The 26,895-nt window shown below is 41.8% G+C and overlaps 1 protein-coding gene across 2 annotated transcripts in view; it reads right to left on the reverse strand.

The window, feature by feature from the left end:
- Window positions 1-4,033: 4,033 nt before the first annotated feature.
- Window positions 4,034-26,895, reverse strand: part of TPD52L1 (TPD52 like 1) — a 97,062-nt gene continuing 74,200 nt past the window's right edge. The window contains exons 4-8 of one of the 2 annotated variants that reach the window (XM_028117023.2): window positions 16,876-16,977; window positions 13,771-13,785; window positions 12,124-12,162; window positions 8,844-8,904; window positions 4,034-4,162 (exon numbers count right to left, since the gene is read on the reverse strand). In XM_028117023.2, coding sequence (XP_027972824.1) covers window positions 4,034-4,162; window positions 8,844-8,904; window positions 12,124-12,162; window positions 13,771-13,785; window positions 16,876-16,977 — 346 coding nt within the window. The remainder of the gene's footprint in view (window positions 4,163-8,843; window positions 8,905-12,123; window positions 12,163-13,770; window positions 13,786-16,875; window positions 16,978-26,895) is intronic. The other variant, XM_028117024.2, reaches the window with a different exon arrangement.

Raw genomic sequence — 26,895 nt, forward strand, 5'->3', positions numbered from 1 at the left:
AATCAATAGAAAAAGCTATCGAATTCACCAGCCAAGTCTACAAATATTTGAGCATTATCACTTAAAAAATTTTTGTTTTCTCCTGGAAGATACCTGCTACTTGCCTGGAATTGATCTTCTGAATAACAAACCCTATAATTATGATGTGGTACAAAACACGATGATTGGGTTGAACTCAACAAAAAAGAATGCGTTACCACCTTGCAATGAAGAGAGACTACCCCACTCAAAAGGGCCGGGGTGGAAAGGCAGGGCTGCAGAGGAAGATGGAGGGGACACAGCTCAGGCGGGGGAGCTGACTGGGGTGGGGATGGGGGTGGGTTTTTTTTTTTTTTTTTTTCAAAAACAGTTCCTTGTTTCTCCCTTGTGGACTGGCATTTCACCAGCTGCTACGTAAGTCTCAATGCCCTTCTATTCGAAAAACGTCAATTCTAACAGAATGTCCAACCTGTTCATCTCAGTCTGGTGGTGATACGTGCTCTGTGATAAATGACTGATGAAGTGCCGGGTGGAAAAGCATCCTCTGTACCCAGCAGTTTTATTTAAGTAGTTTGCCAGTCTTCATATTCAAAGTGGGGTTGGGATGATTCCTGTGGGAGACTTGAGTATCTTATTTTTGGATTGCCTTGATATGTACTCTTTATGGTATGAACTAAAAGTCAGGTAGACATGTAGAATAAAGAATTCTACCATTCTTAGAGATTATCAAGCAACCATAAGATGTTGCCAAATATTATAGTTTGAAATTATATCTGAACACCAGGTTTGAAGTCATTTTTTTACATTTCATGTTGAAATCACTTTTTCACCCTAGGGCCACTGCCCTTCCCCCACACCCGCCCACACTCCAATTTGATACTAAGTGAGAGGGGGTGTTGCGGTTCAAGTTCACAAGCACCTTATGCACTGTTTTGCAGTCAAGTGCAACAGCTTTCAAGCCCCAACAGGTAACTGGAACAATGAACAGTGACAGAGCCGCAGGTTAGACTTCCAGTGTTTTCTTCACGTTGACCACTGTGAATGGCGTGGTTTGTCAAGACGTTCTGTAATAAAGCATGCAGTTTGTTTTGTTTTCTACGGTTCAAGAACAGCTTTGTAAGAAAATGTGTATGTAATTCAGAGTAAGGCAGGTTGCTTTGCTGACATGACTTACCAACAGTCATAGTCTTCATGAGATGTGAGTTGTAAGATAAAGTTGTAGCGTAAATTTATGAGTATTTTCCATCAAGCAATGGTATTTAAAAAGTGGCAAATGGTTACATCACAGAACTGCTTACTTAAAAAAAAAGCCAGTTTATTTTGTAATCACAATTCACATTGGAATTCGAAGTTATCAGGGTTGTGATATTAATTTTGGGGGATTGTGACATAATTTTGTATACATGGTGTTGACCTGAAGTCATTTTGATTTTTTTAGTAAATGGTTAAGCCCATGGCTTGAAAATACCTTTTAGCACTTGTGGAGAAACTACTACCGTGTGTGAACTGAGCCCCGCTGGACATAATAGGGAAATTCAGGATAAAACTAAGTCAAGTCAGGAGGAGCTTGCGCAGGCAAAAAGTAAGGGAGAAACCGGCAGCTCTTGAGTGATTAGGCAGTGAGAAAATGAAACGTCTATGCTGGCTACCCACCTACCAACGACTGGAGTAATGTGACTTTTTTTTAAGAAAGATGTATTTGACAGAGAGAGACACACAGCGAGAGAGGGAACACAAGCAGGGGGAGTGGGAGAGGGAGAAGCAGGCTTCCTGCGGAGCAGGGAGACCGATGCGGGGCTCGATCCCAGGACCCTGGGATCATGACCTGAGCCAAAGGCAGACGCTTAACGACTGAGTCACCCTGGCGCTCCAGTAATGTGACTTCTTCACATATCGTTTGACGAAAGGAAAGACTACTCGTGTCATGGTCTCTTATCTCACTCCTAGATCAGAGTGAATAATAATCATAAAAAACTTTAACAGAGCTGACATGAATAGTTTTTATAAAACTGATGAAATCCAAAGTTTTGAGAATGGTTTAAAATAAGAGGCTAAAATGTACTTGAAACTTTGAGACATGAACACTAATTATCTTGTTTTTCTAGTCACTGTTAATACTATGCTTTCAGGTCATATGTAAGGCTGAGACTTACCTGTGCAGAAATCGGTAGGTGAATGAGGATATTTGTGTATAGCACCGTAACTCTGCTTTTTCTAATACGGTGCAGTTTGCTGAGTGCAGTCAAAAAGAATGCAGTCGAGAAGTGAGTTTATAAAAGGTGACCATTTCAAACACACCAGGCAACTGCAAATTGAGCACAGAGATTGACAGCCACAGGCAGTGGTGGGTGAGCAAATTACAAGCCAGCTGGACAGGGTTTGGCTTCAACCAACATGCTGGAAGGTTAAGTTAAGGAGAATGCCAGTGATCCTACTGGCAGGGCTTCATTGTCCACCCTGGTTCAAGATTATAGCCCCATACCTATCTCTGCTAAGATTGCAAGCCTGAGATTATATGGCTTTGAACTAGCTTGATTTTCAGTTAGATGTGTGGATTGTCCTCCATTAATTTGAATAGAATTTTTCAGACTGGCTTTATTTCACTATGCCATATATGTATATATGTATGTATACATATGTATATATGTAATATATATTTTTTATGTAGAAATATACATATTTCCCAAAATGAAGGGGGGAAATCGTAGGGGGAGACGAACCATGAGAGGCTATGGACTTTGAGAAACAAACAGGGTTCTAGAGGGGAGGGGGGTGGGGGGTTGGGTTAGCCTGATGATGGGTATTAAGGAGGGCATATACTGCATGGAGCACTGGGTGTTACACGCAAACAATCATGGAACACTACATCAAAAAATAATTAAAAAAATATATATATATTTCTAAGTAAACAATGAATAACAAATTATATAATATATATTGTATGAATAATATATATATATTAAACTGCTTTTTTAATAGGTCAATTCTGTGTTCACTTAAAAATTGCATCTATAGGATGTGTGTCTGCTACCTAGTAACATATGTATAGGCCCCATTTAGAAGAAAAGAAGCATATGATATGTAAGGTAAAAACTCCTGCAGAAACCTGATTGTATTAATATGATGCTTTTTTCATTCATGTGAGCAATTTGCAAAATGGAAGGGGAAGCAGAACTGTTTCCATTTTCTGGCCACCCCCTTTCAGGTCTCCCTTACCTCAGTTTGCTACTCTAGGTGGATTAGAGAGAATTTTAGAATTAGCAGGGTCGCTGAGGTTATAATTACTTACACATCCTCTTATGTTCACCAAATTAGCAGTAGACGTTGATTTAAAATAGCATCGGAGAATGGCGGGAGCCCCCGCTTCGCTTCGGGCTCCCTGTTCAGAGGGGAGTCTGTTTCTCCCCCTCCTTCTGCCTCTCCCCCCTGCTCATGCTAATAAAATCTTATAAAAAAAAATAGCATCTGCAGATTCATAGCTACCATCTTTTAAAGTCATTACCTGCCCCTGAAGACGTCAAGAAATTAAGAATTCAAAGTCTTCATTAAAACCAATTATTTTAATTGCTTAAACAAACATACATAATTGATGCAAGTGAGGGGGATCACAAGCAGTTTGATGAAATTTGCAGTGAACCCATCCTGTTGCTGGAGAGGGTCAGAAAAAACTCTATCCCGCCCACCTGACCGACCTGGAAGGGGGTCTTCAATCTCAGCCTTCAAAGACATGCACATCATAAAGGAGTCCAAGCGAGAACCAAAGCCGATCATTAATAGCTACGAGTTTGGAAAATATACGCTGAATTACACAAAGATAAGGGTTATGATCAATTTTGTACCTGCTCAAGTGGGGACATTTTAAATTATGAGAATCTACGAATACTGAATGTGATGGTCACGTGGTCCATCATTAACACAAATACAAAATGGAAATCATTTTATTAAACTCCGCGGAGAGGCCATTTGAAGAACAAGGTCAAGGCCTGGGTTTTTCCCAGCGGGATTTTGGTCGGCTGGGCGGGGCCGGGGCTCGGGGCGGCTGCAGGGGGCGGCCCTAGCAATGCAGCTCCTCCTCCTCGGCCCGCCGGGGCCCGCCCCCCGAGCTCTGCGCGCTGGCGTGCGCCGTGGAGCTGAGCACCTCTTCGAAACTGCCTCCGCCGTGGTTCGCCCCGCCTACTTTCGTCTGAAAGGGCAGAGATGCAAACGTACAGTTAGTTCATCAGGTCTGCAATGTTGGTGTAAAGACGGGCTACTCTCGAATTCAGAAATAGTTTTTTTCTTGAAAGGGAACGTAAAGGGTGTAGAGAAGTTAGTTTCCTTTAGTAGAGTGCTAGAATGCCATTCATACTTGGGATCTGGGAGAGGATCCAAAACTTCAATTCCGTACAATTTTAGCAGTGCTCTTTATCCCTTCTGACATCTAAAAATCTCAACCCCTTCAGGAGCATATCCAGATCTGTGGATTTGTCTACACATCGCCCTGAGAACAGATGTAATCAAAACAGAACTGGATTTTAGATAAATTCCCTCAACTTAAAAAGTGTATAAACACCTTTAAGTGACTCCAATTTAGGCTTCCTACTGGGACTTAGAAAGGCTACCTGGATCCCTGACAAATGGCTTTTGAAAAGGCTGAGCAGCTCCATTGAACATGCTTTCTGGTCTCTGTTCTGAGAGGCAGACAGGACTCAGATCTTAAGCACTGGCCACTTCACATCTTTCTAGGCAGCTGCCCCTCAAGAGGGGCTATCTCTTGAAATGCAAAGTTCTGATGCTTTAGGAGGCTCCCTTTTTGTGTACTTGTTACTGGTAATAAGAACAAAATCAGGAAGAAATCAATTAATAAGAAATATATTAAGAAATATGGGTAAAATGTTTTGAAAAATTCCATATTAAAAAGTCCTTCAAAAGAATATTTAATGTTTAATGCAAGTCTTATTAATTGTCGCACTGGTTTTCCTTTAACCACTAACAATATGGAAAAACATGTTGAGGAAAAGAAAGGTACAGAATAGAAAATGTTGCTATTCCCAAAATGCTGTCTACTCCTCAATGACACCAAAGTGATCACTCAGAGGAACATAAGCCACGCTGGGGGATGTATCCACTCACTGCCTGGTCTGCCCTTTACAAAAGGTAACCAGGTTTTAAAACCAGTCTAACATTCCAAAACAAGCATACACTTTTCTCCAGTTGTCACTAAAATCCTTCTCTGCCTCTTTAAATTCAATTCCTAAGTGAAATTTTCCACTCTGCTTGGGGTCAGGAAACTCATTCTGGAAAGTGACTGATAACACATATTTTAAGCTTAGGAATCACGTAGTCACTGTCACAAATACTCAAATCAACCATTGTACAAAGCAGCCAAAAGCAACACATAAGTGAATGAGCATGGCTGTGTTTACAGAAGACTGTGTATGGACACTGAAATGTGGATTTCATGTAATTTAATTTTAACACGTCACAAAATAGCATTCTTCCTTTGATTTTTTTCAACCATTAAAAAATATAAAAACCATTCTTAGCTTACAGGCCATTCAAAAATAGGCAACCAGCTGGATTTAGCCCACAGGCCTTAATTTGCAGACCTCTGGCACTGAGCACTGATTCCTCCCCGACTCTGTGTCATCTCAGCAGTGGGAAGAAGAAGGGGTTGCTTTCAACTACGTGATTTTTCACTATGTTTTTTTCTTTCTGGAGAGAAACAAGATTAATTCAACGTAATCTACTCTATTAAGAGTTCCATTCTCCTCTTTATTGTATCTGCATTCTGTTTTGCAACAGAAGTCACACACAGTTTTGAATCAAGTGACTACCAATTACTGATGTTTTCTTTTGGGCTTTGTTGCTTTCTCTTCTCCTAGTTCTTTATTTTTCTCAAATCAAAATAGAAAAATAAAGGTGGGAATCGTTTTAAAATAAAGCAATTTGGCAAAAAAAAGGGAGTGCAATGAAGCGGTTTTCTAACCAAGACGGTTGAGTGGAATAAAGGGATTTCCTAACCATGTGGGTTGAATGACTGTACACAGCAATTATTTAGGTGAGAAGTTGCTTCAGCAAAGATGTGAACAATAAAACTCTCCTGGACCCCTTCCTTCATAATGGCTCTTCATCCAAGCATTTGTCACTTTATCCCCAAAACTATGATTGTTGTTTGCATAAAATTCTATTTGAATTATTGAGTTGGGCCGCCTAATCTCTCATAATAATATGGCCAGTTGAGAAGACACAAAGAAGTAATAAGTATATCTTGTCTTCTTCTTAAGGTTTTAAATAAAGCCATGCAAAGTATTCATCAAAAAGAGGTGCACTAAAAATATGGTCTGCTTGACATGGTTTGAAGAATGACTGGAAGGTTAAATGATCAGAATGGTTGGAAGGGATGCAGTTGTTCATGATTCCCTGGTGGAACATGGTGGAACATGGTGGAACATAACAATATGGTTTCATCAGAGCTGTGCTTGCTTGTTTTAGAGGAAATAGAAAGTGCGCTCATTGAGTGTATAGGTGAAACCAGCTGAGATGTCATCAGGTGAGAGAGTGATGTATTCCAAGGATCTAGGCAAACAGGACTAAATTTTATATAATGGTGATGACATGGAAAACCAAGCTGTTACAGAACTGGGTATAAAGGAAGAACAATCAGTATAAATGCCACATGGTGTGTGTGACAGATGGTCAGAACGGACCTCCTTTCCCAGCAGAACATTATTTCTCATATTACATAAATATGAACAGGATTCCATTTGAGTGATGTTTTTAAAAATCAAGCTTAAAGCAGTATGTGTGAGGAGAACCGTAGCACAGAGACCTGCGAGGCATTTCCTTACTGATTCATCCTTACTGATTTGTGAGTCAGCCGGAAACAGCCCTGGGATCCATAATTGAAGACCATTATAGAAATTTTGGAGAAAATTTAGAACACAGAACTATGTGACAAATAAACTACATAAAGAAGGGTTAAACATCTATTATTTAGTCTGGAGAAAAAAAAAAAGAATGAGGAATTTGCAATGACTGAGTGAGTGGGAAGTTTTACACAAAGCACAATTATTAGCTATTTATTCTCCACTGCCTGGGTGGGCAGAAAAAGAGGAAGTAGGCATCAGCTGTGACATAGGAGGTGGGTGGGATGTGAGTCTTGTTAAACCCCAGGGACAATCATTAAGACATGGAACCCACTTTCAGGAAGTCTTGACACAGGCTAGGATCTGGGCAGCTGAGTTAGTTTTGTGCACGCCTAAGGGAGGAAGCAGGCTCTACACCTTCCATCCCAGTGAAGTGAGAGAAGTGAGAAGCTCAGAGTGTGGATCAAACACTTAAATCATACGTGAGCTGTGAGCTTACCAGAGCTTCCTAAAAGCAAAGGTTGCTCTTTATTCTTCTTTTGCTTCTTCGTATCTCCTTCTTCTAAAGAAAACCTAAAAAGTACAACTTCTCCTATGTCAGAACTGGTCTAACAAGCAACAGAATCCATCCTCCCTCCACTGTCTAAGGCTGGGAACCAAATGCTGAGGAATTAACTCCTAGGATTTTCTGAACCCTTAGTTTTGAAACCTGATATTCTAGCAATAGAAATGTTCCAGGCACTGCACGTCCCTCCTTATCAAAGCTTTCCCTACACACCGGGGCAATTCAATGGCTCCTACAGGTCCCCAGATACTCAATAAGCAATGATGTTGACAAGCAGGGTCATGGAATCGCACGACTACAAAGTGCTGGTAAGTGAAAGCAAGGCCTGGGAAATGCTGAGTAATAATCTCATTCTTGGGCCTTAAACATCTAATCCCAGACCCGATAAAGCAGAAGTAGGAGACTGTGTGAAAGAGCCTCCCCTAAGAGGAAAGACTCTCCAAGCCACAATCAGAGCATGCAGGAGCTCTAGTGAGGAATACCTTACAACCTCACAGACGGATCAGGCAGCACATGGTGGCAGAGGATTCAGAAGCAGCTGGATGATCAGCATGTGCACATGCCTGCTTTGATCTGCTTAAAGATCCCCTGCATTCTTCATTTTCCCAGATAGGGAAATACAGAAATGGACTGTCTACTAAATAGCGATAAGAATATCAAGACTATTTAAATCACTGTTTAGCTGGTATCTTTAAAAACATAGTCGTTTCAATGATTTTTCCTGTTTTGAAAGTCTCATTTTGAGACAAGACTGATTTTATTTGTGCTTTCTTCCTCTGTAGATGAACTCATCTACACTCAAATGATAAAGTCAATGAAATTTTTTTTAACACCTCCCATGACACAGGCATATTTTCAGTTTAAAGCTGGGGATCAAATGCGTTATTACAAAGGAATGCTCGTTGTGACTCAGTTTGATTTTCCCTCTGTGATCATCATGCTGTGCTGTGCTCGGTCTGGGAATGGAGTAAACAAGTCTGGGTAGCCGACAGGAGGGGGAAGGCAGTGTAACACAGGGGGCCAAGTTCGTTTTTGCTAGTCCATGTGCAAACCAGAGAGGCTATGAGCTGTTGGAGACCCTTCATTAACCTCTAAATTCAGAATTCACATACCCTCGATCCTACCCGCAATGCTCTCTCTCTCACATACCAGTTTTGGAGGGGACAGCACTAGAGAGTTCTAACCTGCAAAGATGTGAACACAAATCCCCGTTCATGTTCACAAGTCATCACCCCCGAATGGTTTGCGGGAACAACTCTGTGAGGATCCAGCAACACTCTCCAATACTGGTTTTACTGACAGATTTATATGTGAAGAAAAAGACAGACTCTGTGCAAGGCTTTCTTCCTGGCTGCACCGAATGCTGGAGGTCCTGCCTTCAGAATTAACCACAATGACTAAGCTGTCCTGATTCACGGGACCCCATGACACAAAATTCACTTCATCTGTACCTTAAGGCTTGTGACAGTTGTCTCAACCCTCTCCTCAAATGATTTGAAAGTAGGAGAATTCCTAAAATAACAAAAAAAGAGAGGTCAGCTCCAAAGACCCTTAGCAACCGAGCTGCCTGGCTTTCTGCTCTTAATTGTAAACATCATCTCTGCACCAGAGCCAGCTGTCGGTTCGCCACCTACGACAAGCATGCTTTAAAGTTTGTTTTCATTTCTGCTAGGTTAGATCTACAAACCATAATCTGACATGGCAATTTTCTAAGTAAAATAGTCATATCACAAACAGGACAGCATTTGTTAATAACACCACTGTAATAATTCCAAGATGCACTGGAAATCATTTTCAAGGATTCGAAGGAATGATAGCTTAATTCGTCATTTGCTAATTAACTATCACAGTACCCCTTTTCCGGACTCGTTTTTTTTGTTTTGCTTGGGTTTTTGGTTTTTTGTTTTTGGTAAGCAATGGAAAGTCTATCTGAAGAATGTCATGTTAGAGTTTTCCCACTTGGAATTGTAAAGTTCTTTATTTCAGTAAATGTGAGACAAGACAGAAATAACTCAAGGGGGAAAAAAATGTTCATAAATTTTTCTCTTCCATGCCTTAAAAAGTAATCATTTTGTCAATTTCCATGAAGTAGTGTTTCTGAGAGTCAATGCTTTCATTATTTTATGTTGAAATATACCTGTTACTTGACTAATGCTTGATCAAAATGGTGTTATGAGCACATGTTATTTTTCCTTCTACAGAGGATATACTTTTGTTCTCTTACCAAACAAAAATCTTTGCAGTCTATTAACAATTTATTTGTGACTCATTCATTGTGTTAAATACTCTCTATACAACATCTTGTTACTGTAAGCATTAGGTGCTTCATTTGGTGCTTTTTGGTTTCCTAGACTGGATTTGGCCACATGACATGATTTCATGACATCATTACCATTAAAAAGGATATCCCCAGGTCCAACTAAAGAAACAGGAACCAAGAAGGTACTAAAAATGTACCTTAAATCTTGTATCCATGTCAGCATTCAGCAACAATGACTGCCATCATTTTCAGGTCAGATAATTCAACTGAATGTTACTATATTTGATAAGCCACCTGTTATTCTCTCTTGAGTGCAAGCAAAATGAAATAGGAGGAATGGCCTAGAGGAATTTTATAAGGCAGAATGGCTATAATAGATGGGCTTCTTTGTCTGGTGTGGAATGAAGCATGGCTCTAATATGATCAAGAGGAAACTAACGTACATAATATGTTTTGGACTGAGTTTGGCTTTGTTAGAGATCACCTCCAGAGACTCTGACCCTCCAGATGGTCGGAAATGTATCTGCATCTATGCTGTAGGGATTGACAATGGTGAGTTCAGAGAGTCCACTTGTGACTTCACATCTTGTAAACAACACAAGCATGAGTCAAATTCCTATGAGTAATCCTCCATAATATTGCTGTTTCATGACGAAGTATTAGTGAATTTGCACCTGAATGACTCAACGGTATATATTTATTGATACCTTATGCCACCGCAGGTTTTATGTGGGCAAGCCTGCTCACATGCCTGCCTATCATCGATCAGTTACACAAGCCCACAGTGGCCGGACAGTTCAGCCTAATGGTTCATGGGTATATGTTAGATGAGTAAAAAAATTTTTTTAAAGTTAGTTTCAGTCAAGATCATGAGGGCTACATTTGACCCATAAGCCACTAGATGGATTCACAAAGCAAAACCGTGTTAATTTTTTGCAAGCCCTTCTTTGGACACTTAAAAGCTGACAAACAGGGATGCCTGGGTGCCTCAGTTGGTTAAGTGTCTGCCTTCGGTTTGGGTTGTGATCCCAGGTCCTGGGATGGAGCCCCGCATGGGCCTCCTTGCTCAGCGGGGAGCCTGCTTCCTCTGCCTGCCGCTCCCCCTGCTTGTGCTCTCTCTCTCTCTCTCTCTCTCTGGCAAATAATAGAATCTTTAAAAAAATAGTTAATAAAAAAAAAGCTTACAAATAAAGAAGCTCAGGGCTGCAGGTTGCACTACTCAATTTGAGTGTTTTTATGCTAGGGGGTGCAAGTCATTCAAAGATGGACTAAGCAATCTTGAATCTAAGCTCCCTATTTACCACCAAATTAGGGAAATCAAATACTGTGGCTAAATTTCCAAATAACCTCAGTGTGGAAGAAACATCATCAGGATAATAAAACAGACATTCCTCTAATTTAATTACACTAGAATGTGTGCTGGAGAACAGGGAGAAACTGTTTACTCAGATTTAATCAGATCACATACAACTACCAATGACCCTGGAAAGAATTTGGCTGCAGTGGTCTCAAACTATTTAGAGCAACCGAATCCCCTCTCTAACATATCACACCACAACACGTACTATAAAGCAGGCAGAAAAGGCACAGTTCAGACTGAAGCAGGGAAGGGTCTTGGAGGCTTGATGGCCCCCCTACGCGTCCCCCACCAAGGAAGCCCAGGGCAAGAGCAGTGGGAAGAGCAGTAAATCTGGTCTTAGCCTCTTATTTTAAATATGATGAAACTGATATCACTGAGGTGACTTTCCCAAGGCTGCAAAGTTCATTCTTGGCAGAGCTGGGCTACAATCTGTGTCTCCTGATGCACCGCCCCCCCCCCCCCAATCTGACATTCATTCTTCGATACCCTGTTACTATTAGTGTGCTTTTATCTGACTGCCTCACCAAGCTACACAAACCTGGAGTGGGGGATGTCTTTCCCAGAAGTTTTCACCCAGCTAGTAATTTTCATTGCTTAACAGACACCTCACCTTAACGCCTACATTAAGAAATCCTGGTGATACCCTTTCTACAACTGCAGTCGTCTCAGCCTGTGACTCCCTTCATTTAGCCTTCCTCCCAGGCTTGCGTTTAATTCTGCTGAAGTAAGGCACGTGTTTCTGCCTTTGCAGGCATGGTGGCTCCAAGCCCTGCGCTAAGAAAGTGCTTCACACAGGTTACTTTATGTTACACAACAGGTTAAGAGAATGGACATTGAGCTAGGTAAGGAACCTGTCTCAGGTCACACACATCAGGAGACACTGGACTTAAGCCAGTGTGTTTGGTCAGAAGCCGAAGCCCATTATACCCTACTTCAACAGAACTGTCCGCCCTTTCTCCTGAAGGCTGTCAGGAAAGAGAGTAAGGAAGGTCACTGCATTTCTTTTCATATTAAGAGGGGGGGGTAAAACCCCGCAAAGTAACTATCAAAGTAATACTTCATACATACACATTCTGCATTGATATTATATAAAGTAATTTACACACATTACCTCATAGCAGGCATACTTATAGAATGGCGAATGGAGTAGCTTCAGGGCAAAAGCAGATTAAAAGAAGAAAAAAAAAAAGAGAAAAGAAGATAGCACAACGTAAGTACATGAGAAACTTCCTATTCACGGTTCTAAAACAGCAATTTCAACTGTCTTAAGTATTCCTTGCCCAGCCCACCAAGATGACACTTGTTCTCGCTGGGTAGGATGGGCCACGGTCAGCTTTCAAGGGCACAAGGGAAGAGTACACTGGGTGTACTCTTTGGGTGTTATTTTACATCCTGTGGGTTCCCGGGAGGCCAGGAAATCTGAGGAGAATGTCTGGTTTCTCCAGGTGTGCCCAGGAGCCTGTGGACATCCTCCCCAGGTTCAACTCCCACTCCCTTCCCTTCTTTCTTCTTTCATTAAGAGAGGAAGGGCTGTACCTAGGAAGGTACAAAGGCAGGTGAAAGCTAATGGTTCCGTTGTAGAGGAACACTCCAGAGGAATATATGTAGTTCACAGAAGACATTCAAGGAAACAGATACCAGGCAAATACAATCCACACAGTGCAACATGGGAGCAGGGACCTCTGCATCCATTCCAGGATATCTGGTACAAATACATCAACATTTCTGAGAATTCTGAGTTTCAGCCGTCTCACTCTCTTGATCCTATGGTAGCTGGCTCATCTTTCCGCTGACGGATCACCTGTTACTACTTTGTGAGTTCCACTCAGAAATCAGGCTGGGATAAAGGAGGAAGCCCTATGTATGGGGTCCCTGTTCCTGGGATAGTGCTCCCCCATTACACTTTCCAACACCATCCCTGCATCTTCTCCCAAGAAGCTAACAGTAAGGGATCAAACTCCTCACCCTTCCCCGACAATATCCACTGAGGTCATCAGTATGGGCAGCACTTTACTAGAACTCAGAAAGAAAAGGACAGAAAAATTCAGGGAGTTCTTATGGTCTCACTTAGACACTCCACTTAGAAAATATAGGCAAATATTTCCCCAGAAATTACACTTAAAAAGGAATTAGTAAAAGAAATTCATCAGCATTATCAATCTCTTCATCTCTTTAAATATAGGCAGTTTTCTTAGGGAAAAAAATCCACCCCCCAAAAAATATATCATAAGATTCCCGCTGAAGGAGGGTTTAACTGGACAACTGCACACTTCCAAACGTGTGATCTTCTGGTAACCTTTCCCCTCTTCAACCTCAGAAGGCACAGAAAGCTGAAGGTGAACCATCCACATAAGAAACAGTCACAAGACGTTCAGAAAAACACAACAATTTTCTGTTTCTCGATTTTACTTTTTACACGTCTCATAAAAACATACAACTCTCAATTTCTGCTTTTCTTTTTTTCTTCTTTCAATACGGAGGACCTCTGCCAATGCGGGAAGGATTGAGAATGTAGGAAGGGATTCCTAAGAGATTGCTCAGCCAGTGAAACTGGCATAAATGATTCCAAAATGAGATAACTAGATGCTTAAATAAATTCAATCACATCAGAAGCCCTACACCCTCTGGTCACGAACACTCTCAGGAAAGGAGAGCCAGTGTTTTGGCTGAGGCACACCCACGGTGTGAAGGCAGCAGTGGACTCTGGGAAGGAAGGGAGCAGCAAGGGGGCCAGTAGGGCCCTAGAGGCAGCGCTTACCCGATGGAGTGAGACCTGCAGCCCAGGGAAGCAAAAGAGAGAGCAGGACCAGAGTTAGCATATCAGCACCTCAGTGCCCTTGTCCCCCCTCTCAAGAGCCCCAAAGCAAAGATGACGTGACTCCATTCATTACTCTTTGGGAGTATACTTTTTAATGTGTCTTAACAATTACTATATCAATCTCTTATAAGTTGTACTTCTAACTATTGTCCTCATATCATCTCTTATGACTATACAGAGATGGCTGGACTCGAATAAAAGTTCTATGCTTCCTCCAAAGAGCCTCATCTCCACCTGTTCACACGTGGTTTGAACAAATGACTGAGAAATTCCAAGAAGATGCCGGGATTATTATAAAAACGATTCCAAGAACTTGCATTGCTTCAGAGCACGTTCATAAATGTGTCCTTGTTTTACCTTTGCAGGAAGCATTTTAGTTAGGTAGCTGTGAACAATGGTATTTTACAGGTAGAGAAAGAGAGAGGGCAGTTCCCTAATGGAGCTATGGGGACTCAGTCAACGGCAATCAGGATAAAATGAGAACCTTAGCCTGAAAAATATGACTTGTTTTTATAAAACACATCAATTTAAATCCTCACAGAGTGCTTTTCATTAACTTATTAAAAGGCCCAAGTTCTAAGTTTTTAAAATCTGTAAGTATTAACTTGTAATAATTAAAAAAAAAAAAAACTGAGAGGTATCTGAACTTTGCTGGCAATCTTTTTGAACAAGTTCAGAAATTTTTTCCCAGAACGCACAGAATTATATAGTATAAATAACAGGAATATAGGAAAAAATGATATTTTATATTAAAAAAGGGTTCAAAGTAAAATGTGATATAATTTTTAAATTTATCATTTTATAAATTGGCAAGTCAATTTAAATGAAAAATAAAAACTTCCTTTTTGTCATTTAGAAATCTTTATTATACAGAATGTAAGTAATTTTCAAATGTGACTTTCACATATGTTACTTGTTCTAGCGTAATTTAAAACTGAAAATTTTTTGTTAAAACTCATTGCTTTCACAGGGACTGATCCTCAGTTATATATGCTAGATGTTTTAGTTTGAGAAAAATATAGGTCTGAATTTTGCAAACTCTACAACATTTTACAGGACCATATTTGAGTCTCCAGTGACATACTTCCCAGTACTTTTAGCCACAGTGTATAATGAAAGTATTGTATCCTCTATATAGAGACACAATTAATGAAAAGTTTGAAACTTCTGGAAAATAGATCATTCATTACCCTAAAACAAAGCTACACTGAAACAGAAAAAAAGAAGTCAACACAACCTTGATGTAATAGCCAATTAGTGTATGAACATGAATATGTTAACATACTTGCATAAGTGAAAGGGTCTTCATTTTTTTCCACTTAGAAAAACGAACAAAACCTTTATGAAATACCACAGTGCCCTCCTGTTAATGTATACTCCCTCATTTCCATTATGTGGGGTCACCTTGTAACTGAGATGGTCTCTTAGGATAAAAACTAGCATTTATTGAGTGCTTAATAAATGGCAGGCTCTCTTCTCTCATCCCCATTTCGTAACTGAGAACACCTGGGTACAGGTGAGCTAAGTTACATGTGGCCTCCTCATAACCTAACCACCTGACGTTGAGCCACTTAACAGCGTGTTACAAATGCAGATTCCTAGACTCCACCCAAGACCCACTGAGGCATGATCTCGGAGAGGTGGAATCTGGAATATGTACTTTAAATAGGCTTCAGCGGTATTTGTAAAGTCTCCTAAATTTGGAGAAATAACACTTTAGTATCATGGGGTGGTTCTAGTGTTCCAGTGAAAGGTTTCAACTAAGAATGTGGAGAACAAATTTTATAAATATGGCAAAATATATTTTCTTGGATATAGCAGGTAAGAGTGTATTTTTAGGTTTGGGGAAATTATTTAATTAGTTTAAACGTTTTTAATGCCACTGACATGACAGCAAATTTTATTTGTAATAAAATGAGGGTTAATTAATAATCCAGAAGGTTTACCTATTCATCACATGCAGCCTCTGAAAAATTTCAGTTGCTTTTCATTATCACATTATCAATAAATATGAAGATAAAACAATGTAATTCAGATTCATGCACACGTAGTTAACTCTAGCCTCATGAAGGCCAACTTGTGAAGATAGTACAGGGGCACAATCCAGTAATGTATGAAGCCAAAAATAACTTAAACACAACAATATAAATATTTGCCTCTAGGTATCAAAGTTGTAGGGTAGTAAAGTTTAAGAATCCAGTGAAATTATATGCAGTTTTTTTAAAAGGAAGACATTTAAAATATATACTTCAAAAGTTTTTAAAAAATGAATTTGATTTCTAGAGAGAAAAATAAAATTGATTTATAAAGAAAAGTCTCCCAAATATATCACCAAATTCAAAATAAACTATGAAAGGTATTTAAACAAGCAAAAAAAAAAAATGAAAGTAACAACTCTATAGCAGATAACTTACTAAAACATAATGTAAAAAATAAAAATGGTCAAAACTGCACTGTTTTTTCTGGCGCCTATAGTGAGGACAGTTGGTTCTCAGTTCAAAATCTTGACGTTCACCCTAACTTTATATAATAATGAAATACTGAAAATAACCCAAATGTGCAAGGACTGTATACCACAGTACTTTTTTGGAATAAAAGAATAAGTATGTATGTATTTAGCATAGAAAAAGATCCTAGATGGATGTATACAAAAATGTAACTTAGAATAGTTTATCAGAGCATATTCCACTGAATGCGTATTTAACTTACTGTTTAAATTTTAGTGAATAAAATTCAGGATATGCTGCATTCTTTTGAAATCCCCCCCCTTGTTATCAGTAATTAAAGGAAACCCAGATCTCCCATTTTTATTAGGTCATGTCCTAGTGGAAAGGGCATGCTTGGGACCAGGCTTACTAAGCAAATCAGCAGGCAGAAAACTCTTCATTATTAAAGTCAATCTCAGTCACCAATCATTATCAGCCGAGTAACATGTTAATACAATTAAAAAAGAATACATTAGGAAGACCAGCCAATAGAGAAAGCACCCCTTCCCTCAGAAGGCCAAAGGCTTAGCAGCATCCCCATGGATCTCTCCCACAGTACCTCATGTCTCCAAACTTCTTGCTGATGGCCGTCCCAACGTTGCTGAAAGCTGCAGTTGCCTTCTGCCCTGCGTGACTCAGGGTTTCGTGTGTTTTCTTGTAGCTAGAAGTAAAACAGAACAACAGAAACACAGTTTATACATCACGACTGCCCACAGAACATTCTCCATCCTTCTCCCTCCTTACTTCGAAAATTCCTTTTCTAAACAGCTTTAGGAAGATGGTCCACAGAAGTTCATGATTCTATTCATTGTCTGGGGATGATGGGTTGACTGCCACTCATCGGTGAGAAAGTCAGAACGTTACATCTGAATTCAGGAAAAATACTCATATGCAAGCGTAACGTGCAGGTCAGATGTGTAATCACAAGCAGCAGACGTGCTCTCAGAGTAAAGTCATTCTTAAAGAAGTGTGTGTTTTAACTCTACAAAGAGACCCTTGCAAGGAAACAGTTAGCCATCAAAGGTAACACAGGAAGTAGAAAATGCATATTCAATATGAAGATTCAGCTTTTACGTTCAGGGGTAAAATTATCAAGAAAAGGGCAAACTATAACTAGTATTTCGCTTATTTTTCTAATATTTACGGTTGGGAATAAGAAAGGCACATGATCTTAAGATAATATAGTGACCTTTTTCCAAAACAGTTTTAGGAAGATAATTCGGCAATTGTCTGTTCATCGGCCTATGTTCCCACCAGACTGACTGAGGACTTGGAGTAAAAGTCAAAGTCCACACAACGGGCCTCAGGATGATCTTACATGAGCTGGCCCTCTCACCCTCCTCTTCCCACTCGCTCCCCTGGCTCCAGCCCCCCAGGACCTCCTTGCCAGTCCATGGACATACTAGGCCCCGTCCTGCCTTAAAACCTCTGTTCCAGCTGCTCTGCCACACGATCCCACCATATTTGGGGGAAAAAAAGGGTTTTATTGTTTTGTAAATGCCCCACTTTGAAAAATTAAAAAGAGCAAAGCCTACACCCTTAGTAATACTGTGAAAGCCACCTTTTGCTGTCAGTCGGGGCCAGAGATCCCTGGGGCCTTGGCCAAGTGGGTGTCGGCAGAATAGAGCTGGGCTCTGGAGGCGGGGCAGACACATGGGTAGGAAAGGGAACCAAGGAAAAGCGAAGGAAGCAAGTACACTGAGCATCTACCCGGCACTGATTCTGTACGGCCTGAAAGGGGGCTCAAGGGAAAAGTAAAGAAAGACCCTGCAACATCCATGACCTTTGTGTCAGGCTGGGATCGGTGACTAGTTAGAGAATTCCTTCTTGCGTTGCTCCTGCATTTCTACAGGAATTTCTTGCAATTACAGCAAATATTTAATTTTTGCTTGTAACTGTTTCTTGTAAACTGTTCCCTGTAGTTTAACTTTATATATTTGAGAATGCTTCGAATTTTGAGATGAGGTGACTTTTGAACAGGTGTGTGTATATCACATTCTGCATTCGATGGCTTAATTTCAAAACAGCTAGCCAGGGAGAAGTACATCTAGTAAGCAATAAGTGCTAGCGAGCTACGTTATGTTGTAAACACACTCCTCTTCTATAGAACAATGTGTGGTGGGTATACACGGGCATCTGACTACTTTAGTGAAGTATTAGTGACATTAAGTCCTCACCGTGAAAAATGCAACTCTATACCCATGTGAAATGTTAAAGTTTAAAATCAACCATCTGGAGAGCTCAAAGGAGTGTTGAAGAGGGATTTTTAGGACTGTTTACTCTTTATTTCTGAGAATTACATAATGTTAAATCTGGAAGGCACTAGAGTCCAATTTCTTCAGACTACAGATGATGGGACTGAGGCCCAGAGAACTGTGTGACCTTTTAAAGACAGAGACAGGGCTAGGATGAGTGTGCCTGCCTTCCTGCAGAACGTCTCCTTGCCTTGGAGATGACAGACATTTGGAGGTGAGTGAGGTCAGCTGTCTATAGTGCAAGTATTTGTGGAGAAAAGTAATAATACTGCATCTTAAGACTTCTAAGATGTACCTCTTTCCCCACATTTTTACACCTCTCCTCCCTAGACTAACGACCACATTTCTTAAAAACAATTACCAGCCATCCTACATACATTACATAGAGACCAGTAATTGAGGGAAAGAGATTTAGGGGGAAGGGGGCAAGGAGAGAGTGTGATATGGGAAGAAATGGTTTCCCAGAACAAAGTAACCGGGGATCCCGAGAGAAATAGGCCATGGGGCTCAGGGCACTTAAAAGCTCTAAGAAGCACTACTCACATCCAGTGTAAGCCAAGGGTCCCCCTGGAGCTGTGTACCGCACAGACCCTGTAAGCTTACACTGCATTCTAATTGGGCTTGAGCTTAAAACTGAATGAAGTCATACATATCCCTATCTAGAGGCAAGGCGCCCACATCTTGAAAAAAGACCCTCCTGTCAGGCCACTGAAAACGCTGAAGGATGTCGTTGTATTTACATCTTATTCTCTTTATTGTGCCATGGAATTCGGTACACAGTCTGTACTCCTAAAACTCCTAAAATTACATTCAATAATATTGAAATAAAGAAAAACAATGTAAACACCAACCTTCTGATTGACTTGACAACCCTGTAATTTAAATGGAAATGGTAATTTAGCATTTTAGATGATGTCTCTCAAGCTAAATATAAAGTTACACCATTGCTGAGTTACATCCTTGATGAAACAGGAGACAACTACATTCTCCTGAAATAAACGTCAAAATGTTACGGGACTCTCAGCTTGCTGTCATTTGTGCACCGGGAGGCAGAAAGATGGGAGCAGATGCTCCCAGAAGTCTGCGTTATGTGCCTTTCGTCTGTGTTCCTGTGAGGCACTTTGCACAGCTCTTTCCAAACACATTTTTCACTCTGTTGTAATTACGGGTTTCCAGTCTGCCTGTGACCTGCCTATACTTCCTGAGGGCAGGGGCTGCATCTCATTCAACATCCCTGTGTCCCCAGGGCCTGGATACCCCAGAGTAAGAGCCACAGGAGGCCAGAGGAAGGAAAGAGTCCAGGCTGACTGCCAGACTTCAGCGATAGAAGAGAGTCAGGACTTTGCAGTGTGCGGCTCCCGACTCTGGAGGAGGGCCACGGAAGCCTGCCCTCGAGGCAAGGGCAATTTGTCTTCGTGGGCTCCAAAGTGATTCCAGCAAACAGTAGCTTTGTGTAGGAGCCTGCGGGTCCCAACAAGGCTGGAATCTGGTCCAGGGCTGAACCTTTTTTTTTTTTTTTGGTAAAAGTGTAACCGTGCTAGCAAATAGTAGCTCACACTTACCACATATTCATATGCATTAATTCATTCAAAATTTGTTACTGGGAGATTTTTTTTTTAAATTTAGGGCATAAGTAAACTTTCTACTTTTCATTGAAAGTCAATGGGAGGGGCGCCTGGGTGGCTCAGATGGTTAGGCATCTGCCTTTGGTTCGGGTCATGGTCCCGGGGTCCTGGGATAGAGCCCTACATCGGGCTCCTGGCTCGGCGGGGAGCCTGCTTCTCCCTCTGCCTCTGCCTCTCTCCCTGCTCATGCTTTCTCTTCTCTCTCTCTGTATCTCTGTGTCTCAAATGAATAACTAAAATCCTTTAAAAAAAAAAAAAAAGAAAGTCAATGGGAGCACAGGCTTTACTTTTCAGAGATCGTTTGGCTGGAATGGATAGCCTTTTTCTTTTCAGCTTTACTGAGGTATGAATGACAAAATTGCAAGCTATTTAAAGTGTACATCGTAATGATTTGATATACATATACACTGTGAAAGAATTCCTCCCACTTAATTAACAGAGCCCTCACCTCGCATGTTTTCATATATATTTTGGTGAGAACATCTAAGTCCTACTCCCTTTGCAAACTTCAATTATACAATACAGGTATCAACTAGAGTCACTGTTGTACATTTGATCCTCAGACTTTTATTCATCTGGTAACTGGAAGTTTGCATTTACCAACCGTCCCCTTTTCCCCCTACTCCACTGCCCCTAGCAACTACCCTTCTGCTCTCTGCTTCTAAGAATTTGACTTCTTTCTAAAAAAATTTTTTTAGATTCCATATATGAATGATACCATGCAGTATCTGTCCTTCTCTGACTTATTTCACTTAGCATAATGCCCTTGAGATTTGTCCATGTTGTTCAAAGGCAAGATTTCCTTCTTTGTCATGGCTGAATGATATTCCATTTTGTGTGTGTGTGTGTGTGTGTGTGTGTGTGTGTATACCACATCTTTTTCTTTTTTTTTAAGATTGATTTATTTATTTTGATAGAGAGCACGAGCAGGGGGGCAGAGGGAAAAGGAGAGAGACTCTCAAGCAGACTCCCTGCTGAGCAGGGAGCCCAATGTGGGGCTTGATCTCATGACCCTGAGATCAGGGCCAGAGCCAAGACCAAGAGTTGGACGCTTAACCACTGAGCCACCAGGCGCCCCTAAGCTACATCTTCTTCAAGGAATGGATAACATTTACTGGCCAGAACAGCTGAACTGTTTGGCTGGCACACTGACAAGGGGATCTTCAGTAGGGAGAGGTAAGGTTCTCTGCAAACCAAATAAAAGGCATTCTATTGACTTTTCATGCAGTTCATCTTGTCATGTCTTACTGATTTGAAAGTAGTGTCAGTAATCAAAAGGAGAAAGTATATCTTCTAAAACGTTTTGACTTAAAGCATTTTTTTTACACACAAATAGAAGAATTAAAAATTATAAGTCTTTTGATAAGAAGATATTGGATAGCACAAATACATTTTCTGTTACGGGATTTTAAGAAGATTATTGTTTTAACAGTTGCCCATGCAGCATCTCACCAAAGACACAGAAGTATTTAGGCTTATTTTCTTCTGAAGGTTCCTTAAACATGTTACCAAAAGAGATTTACCAGTTGAACCTGGAAAAGAAGAGCCTACTTCCTGCTTTGTGTGATAAGATGAAAGGCAAAAGGTAAGCAGAATAAACAGCTGTCTGAGAGATCGACTATGTGTGTCTTTTGAAATTAGGTCTTTCATCTTCACTGGCACTTCCCAACTCAACCGGTGCTACAAGGGGCTCCTCATAAAAGAAGAGGTAATAGTCATTACTGACTGTAATGCTTTGGAAGTCTAAGAAGCACAAAATCAAAGAGTAAATAAATCACAAACGAAACTTCAATTTTCAACCACCGCGCATTTTTTAATGCTGCATTTTACTCTTTATAAGGATGAAGTTATTAATTATTGCAAAGGGATGGAATGGTTTAAATTCCTTCCCAAAACCTTCTCCCCTTGGCAGACCTACCATTTGGTCTGTAGCACAGCTTAGAGGGGGGATTATTAGTGGAGAAATGTCATGGGTTACCGAAGGCTCAACACTTACTAAAATGAAGCCTATCCATTTGAATAGCCCATGAGAACGCTGCATTTCTGAATTCCTACTCCTTCTACCTACAGAAGAGATTCAGTTTCTCCTCCTGTGTCCTCCCTACCTCTAACACACCAAAGCCTCCCACCTCCCCCATGCCTCTTTAAAGCCCAAAGACAACACAAAAAAGCAGCAGAGAACAAACAACAACAAAACCCCTTAAGACAACAACAAAAAAAGGAGGTGGTAGGAATTTTTGGTGTGTGTTCTTCAAGTCTCTCAAATCAAAGCAAGACAAAACTATGACAAAAACAACAGCAACAACAAACCCCGAATACAGATATCTTTTGACCTGCTACTGTATGGTTATCTTTCCATAAAGGGGATAATTTCAGTATGCTGTGCAATTCTTTCTACTCATCCAGTCCTATTCCTACTTGAATCCTACCACAGACTAAAATATGCCAAGATCCTTCATTAACATATCATAGATTTTCTTTTCAGTATAAATCAAACTAAATAGGTCATGATTGCTTAATCAGTATGCAAAGTATTGCCTCTGGGAATTACCTTCAATCCTCTGACAGCTAAAATTCTTTTTAGTGCTTTGAAATTTAATTCTACCCAACCTAACCCTACCCAGCTCCTCATTTCCTCACATCAAAATTTTCATCCTATGAGGTGTAGATCTTGTCCTAGAATGGGTACCATGGCACTAACTGCAGGGATTTAATTAATTCACGGGGAAAACAGATTCTGTAACCAAGCCCCCCGCCCACCATGTGATTAAGACCTTTCCCCACCCCCACCTCGGCAGCCAAGAAAAGAGGGTGGGAGAAAGGTGCACTCCTGAAATTATGTTACTGATACACTTATGCCTCCCTCTTAAGAAAGGATTGATTCTTCCTTACAAAGGCAGGCTCACATCATCCCTAAAAGAGTGAGGAGTCCATGATCATCCACATTTATTAAAGTGTCTTTAGAACTCTCGTGTAGTCCTGTAGCTTTCAATGACATCAATACGCAGATGACTCCCCATGTTTATTTCCATCCCTGACTCTTCCTCCGAGCGGCCCTCTCGACATAGAAACCTGTTTGTCACCAAAACAGAATTCTGAGTCTCCCCGCCAGACTTGTTTTCTAGAACAGCAAACAGGCCTACAAGGGATCAGATGCCCTTCTGCCTGCTTTACAAATATTAACTCATTGAATCCTCACTACCTATGAGATAGGTACTAATAGGATCTCATCTCACCCATGCTGGGGACCTAGATTTCAATCCAAGCAACTGGAGTCCAGAGCCCATGGGCTTAGCCGTGATGCATGTAATGCCCACTGCTGTACACAGTCCCAATGCTCCATTGGCTGCCCCCGTCAAAGACCAACAGTCACATTTGATCCCTCTGTTTGCCTCCTCTCTCACCCCCAAACCTTTGGGAAATCCCCCTGGCCTGGCCTCCAGATCCTGTCCCCTCTCTGTCCCTCACGACCGTCACCGACGTGGACTACTACAACAGTCTCAGAAAGGATCTTCTGGTCTCCACTCCCACCTCTCCCCATTCTGTATAACACAAAGAAACCAGAGTGATTTTTTTTTTTTTAAAAGGTGAATCGGAACAGATGACTTCCTGCTTCAAATCCTCCAGTGGCACCCAGAGCCCTTAGAATAAGATCCCCAGTCCTCCCCACGGTCTGGGAGGCCCCCCAGGCCCAGACCTCCACCCCTCTCACTACCCTGCAAACCAACCCACTTCTGGCCTCGGGGTCTTTGCAGCAACTCTTGCCTCAGCCCCAAAGCTCTCCCCTGCATCATCACAAGACGGGATCCTTCTGGTCACTCGGGTGTCAGCTCCGAGTGACGTTCCGGGACAGCATTAGGACAGAACTTCCCTGACGAGGACTCTGTCACAGTGGCCCCTGCCCTCCCCTCTAGCCTGTCACCCTGCGCTGTTCTCATCACGGTACTCCTGACAGCTCTTCCTACGGCGGCTCTGTCACGGGTTTCATGCTCCTTTCTCCTTCAACACTCTTAAGAAGCTAGGAAGAACTTTGTCCATCTTGTTGAGTCCCACATCCCGAGGGCTCAGATTAGCTCCAGGGTAATAATGACTAATAGTAGACACACGTAAGGACTTGTTGGGTAAATGAACTGTCACGACCTTTTGAATGGCTTTCTAGTGCCTCTGAAGTAAGAATAACTCTATTAACAGATACCATGAGGCCCTGCGCAAGCCCCAGCCACTTCTCCCTGCGGTCGCCACAACACTAATGAACTGGACTGCTTTCCTGGGGGAGAGGGAGGCTTCTCTCCTTGTGGCCATCACCAGGCTGGGCCTCCCCCAGCAGGCTCCCCCTGCACCCCCTGGCCTGCTGAAGCATCCATCTCTTGCCTTGAAAAACCTTCCCTGAGACCCCAGGCAGGGTTCAATCTCCTGCTTCGTACATAACACTCTATTTTCCTTCACATCACTCCTCTACCTACCATTTAACTGCTTATTTGGAATAACTCGTAAAATACACACAAACGAAAACCAAACTCTGTCTTCCTGACTAATCTTTCAACTCCGTAACCCTAGGGAATAAATCTACTCATTCGACAAAAAGCTTGATACTAACTAGACTGCCTGACTATAAAACCAACTTGTTTTTCAAACATGAGAAAACCCAGAGACTATATATTCTCCCGTGTGGGAGGAGGCTGCCCACCCTCCTTGAACTTGCTCACTCTAATTCCACGTCTCCGACGACTGTGAATCTCTCCCCACCCTGCCCCCTCAGACCTAGGGCAAACTTGATGTACCCTCTGCCCAGATACGGGCTGCTCCGTCCCTCCCATCAGCCACGGGGGAGCCGGAGTCGTCCTGCCCTCTGTTTGCTTAGCCCACTCCTGCAGTGTGGTTAGGGAGGCCAAGCAGAAAGATCCTGCCTGGGTCTTACACCCCAGAAGGAAGTGCAGATCAGTGTGGCAGGAGGTGCCCAGCACCAGGATACTGGAGCTCACTCCGCCTCACTCTGTCAGGGCCACTAAGTGGTCTAAGCCACCAAAGTGCAAAGACAGAAGCCAAAACTACTGACGGAGAAGCTCATTTAATTAAGCGCCTAAAATCCAGCTCTCCTGTATAGGAGATTGTTCATATAGTGTGGCAATATCTATTTTAAATTGATAAACACCACCATGCAGTCTCTTATCGTCTTCCATAATTGTCACCATCGGGTTGGGGAAGGTTAATCTGCCTCTGGAGATAACTCGATGGGCTCCCTGGCTCCATCCTGCCCTACTCTGGGCTGTGCCCTGACACAGTCTGGATGAGCTCTTGGGGGACACAGCATAGGAGCAGACAGGACTACCAGGCTGTGATAGGGGAAAGGAACATTCTCCTTTACATGGAGCCGAGGGGAAGCAGAGTGGGGAGACGTCAAGTTCCTTTTAGATGGAACTCTTCATACGAAGGGCACCTTCACTGAGGTCTTAGGACTTAGTTTTCAGTAACCAGCATGCAAAGCTGCCCGCCAGCAAAACGGAAGTAACTGCTGTTCATCACTGGTACTTACTCCTATTGCCAGGCCTATCTATGTCCGGGAGAAAAACTGATTTCCACTAAAATATTAGGAATGTAATAACTTTGCCATCCAATGGATAATGCCAGGGAAGAAAATGCATAACACGAAGACAAAAACTAGGGGCTAATGTTAGGGCTAGGGATAGGAACTTTCTCCATCAGCCTCTAGCCCCCAACTCACGAAAAAAGAAAAATTACATCATGATGTGGGTACCTTCTTCCCTTTGATACGAGAACACCTGGCAAGCAAAATATTTTAAATCATTAGAGAAGCACCACAATAGTTGAATATTTCATGTATTTAAAAAGTAATCCAATAAAAGTATGATTGCAGAATACCCAAAGTTATTCTGTATCTTGCCTAATACAAGACAAAAAGATAATGGGGAAGCCAAAACCATTTCTGGTGGTGTGAGCAGGAAAAACTCACTTTTCCTGTTGTTTCCTTTGTTCTTGGGCCGACTACCACACTCACAACACATCCGACATCAGAAACATGCTTTTTCCCTCACCAAGCAATTCTGTGACACCAGCTGGGTGTCCTAAATTTTAAGGCACCGCATACCTGGAGAGAGTGTCAGCTCCCACAGGTGAAGGGCTCAATCCTACAAGAGCACCCCCCTCATCCCACTTCAGATGCCAATGGCAAGTCCAGGTTATCACCTGTGTGCTTCTGACCAATGGGCAATAAATCGGAGGTTCCCAGGACCTCCTTCTCGAGTTTGATTAATTTGCTAGAGTGGTTTACAGAACTCAGGAAAATGTTTCCTTACTAGATGACTGGCTTATTATAAAAGGATATGACAAAGGATACAGACAGGGCGAGGTATGTGGGGAGGGCTGTGGGGCTTCCATGCTCTCTTCTGGTGCACCCCTCTCCCAGCACCTCTCTGTGTTTATCAATTCAGAAGCTCTCTGGATGCCATGTTTTGGGGATTTTTATGGAGGTATCATCATAAGGGTATGACCAGTCATTAACTCCATTTCCAGCCCCCTCTCCCCTCTCTGGAGGCACAGTGCTGCAAGTCCAAGCTTCTAATCATGGCTTGGTCTTTCTGGTGACCAGCTCCCCCATCCCAGAGCCACTGAGAGTCACCTCATTAGAACAAAGGATACTGCTGCTATTCTGGAAATTCCAAGAGATTTAGGGACTCTGTG

Source organism: Eumetopias jubatus, unplaced genomic scaffold (genome assembly GCF_037043125.1).
Source record: "Eumetopias jubatus isolate StellerSeaLion01/CBP00866 unplaced genomic scaffold, mEumJub1_p1.0 scaffold_6, whole genome shotgun sequence".
Taxonomy (NCBI): domain Eukaryota; kingdom Metazoa; phylum Chordata; class Mammalia; order Carnivora; family Otariidae; genus Eumetopias; species Eumetopias jubatus.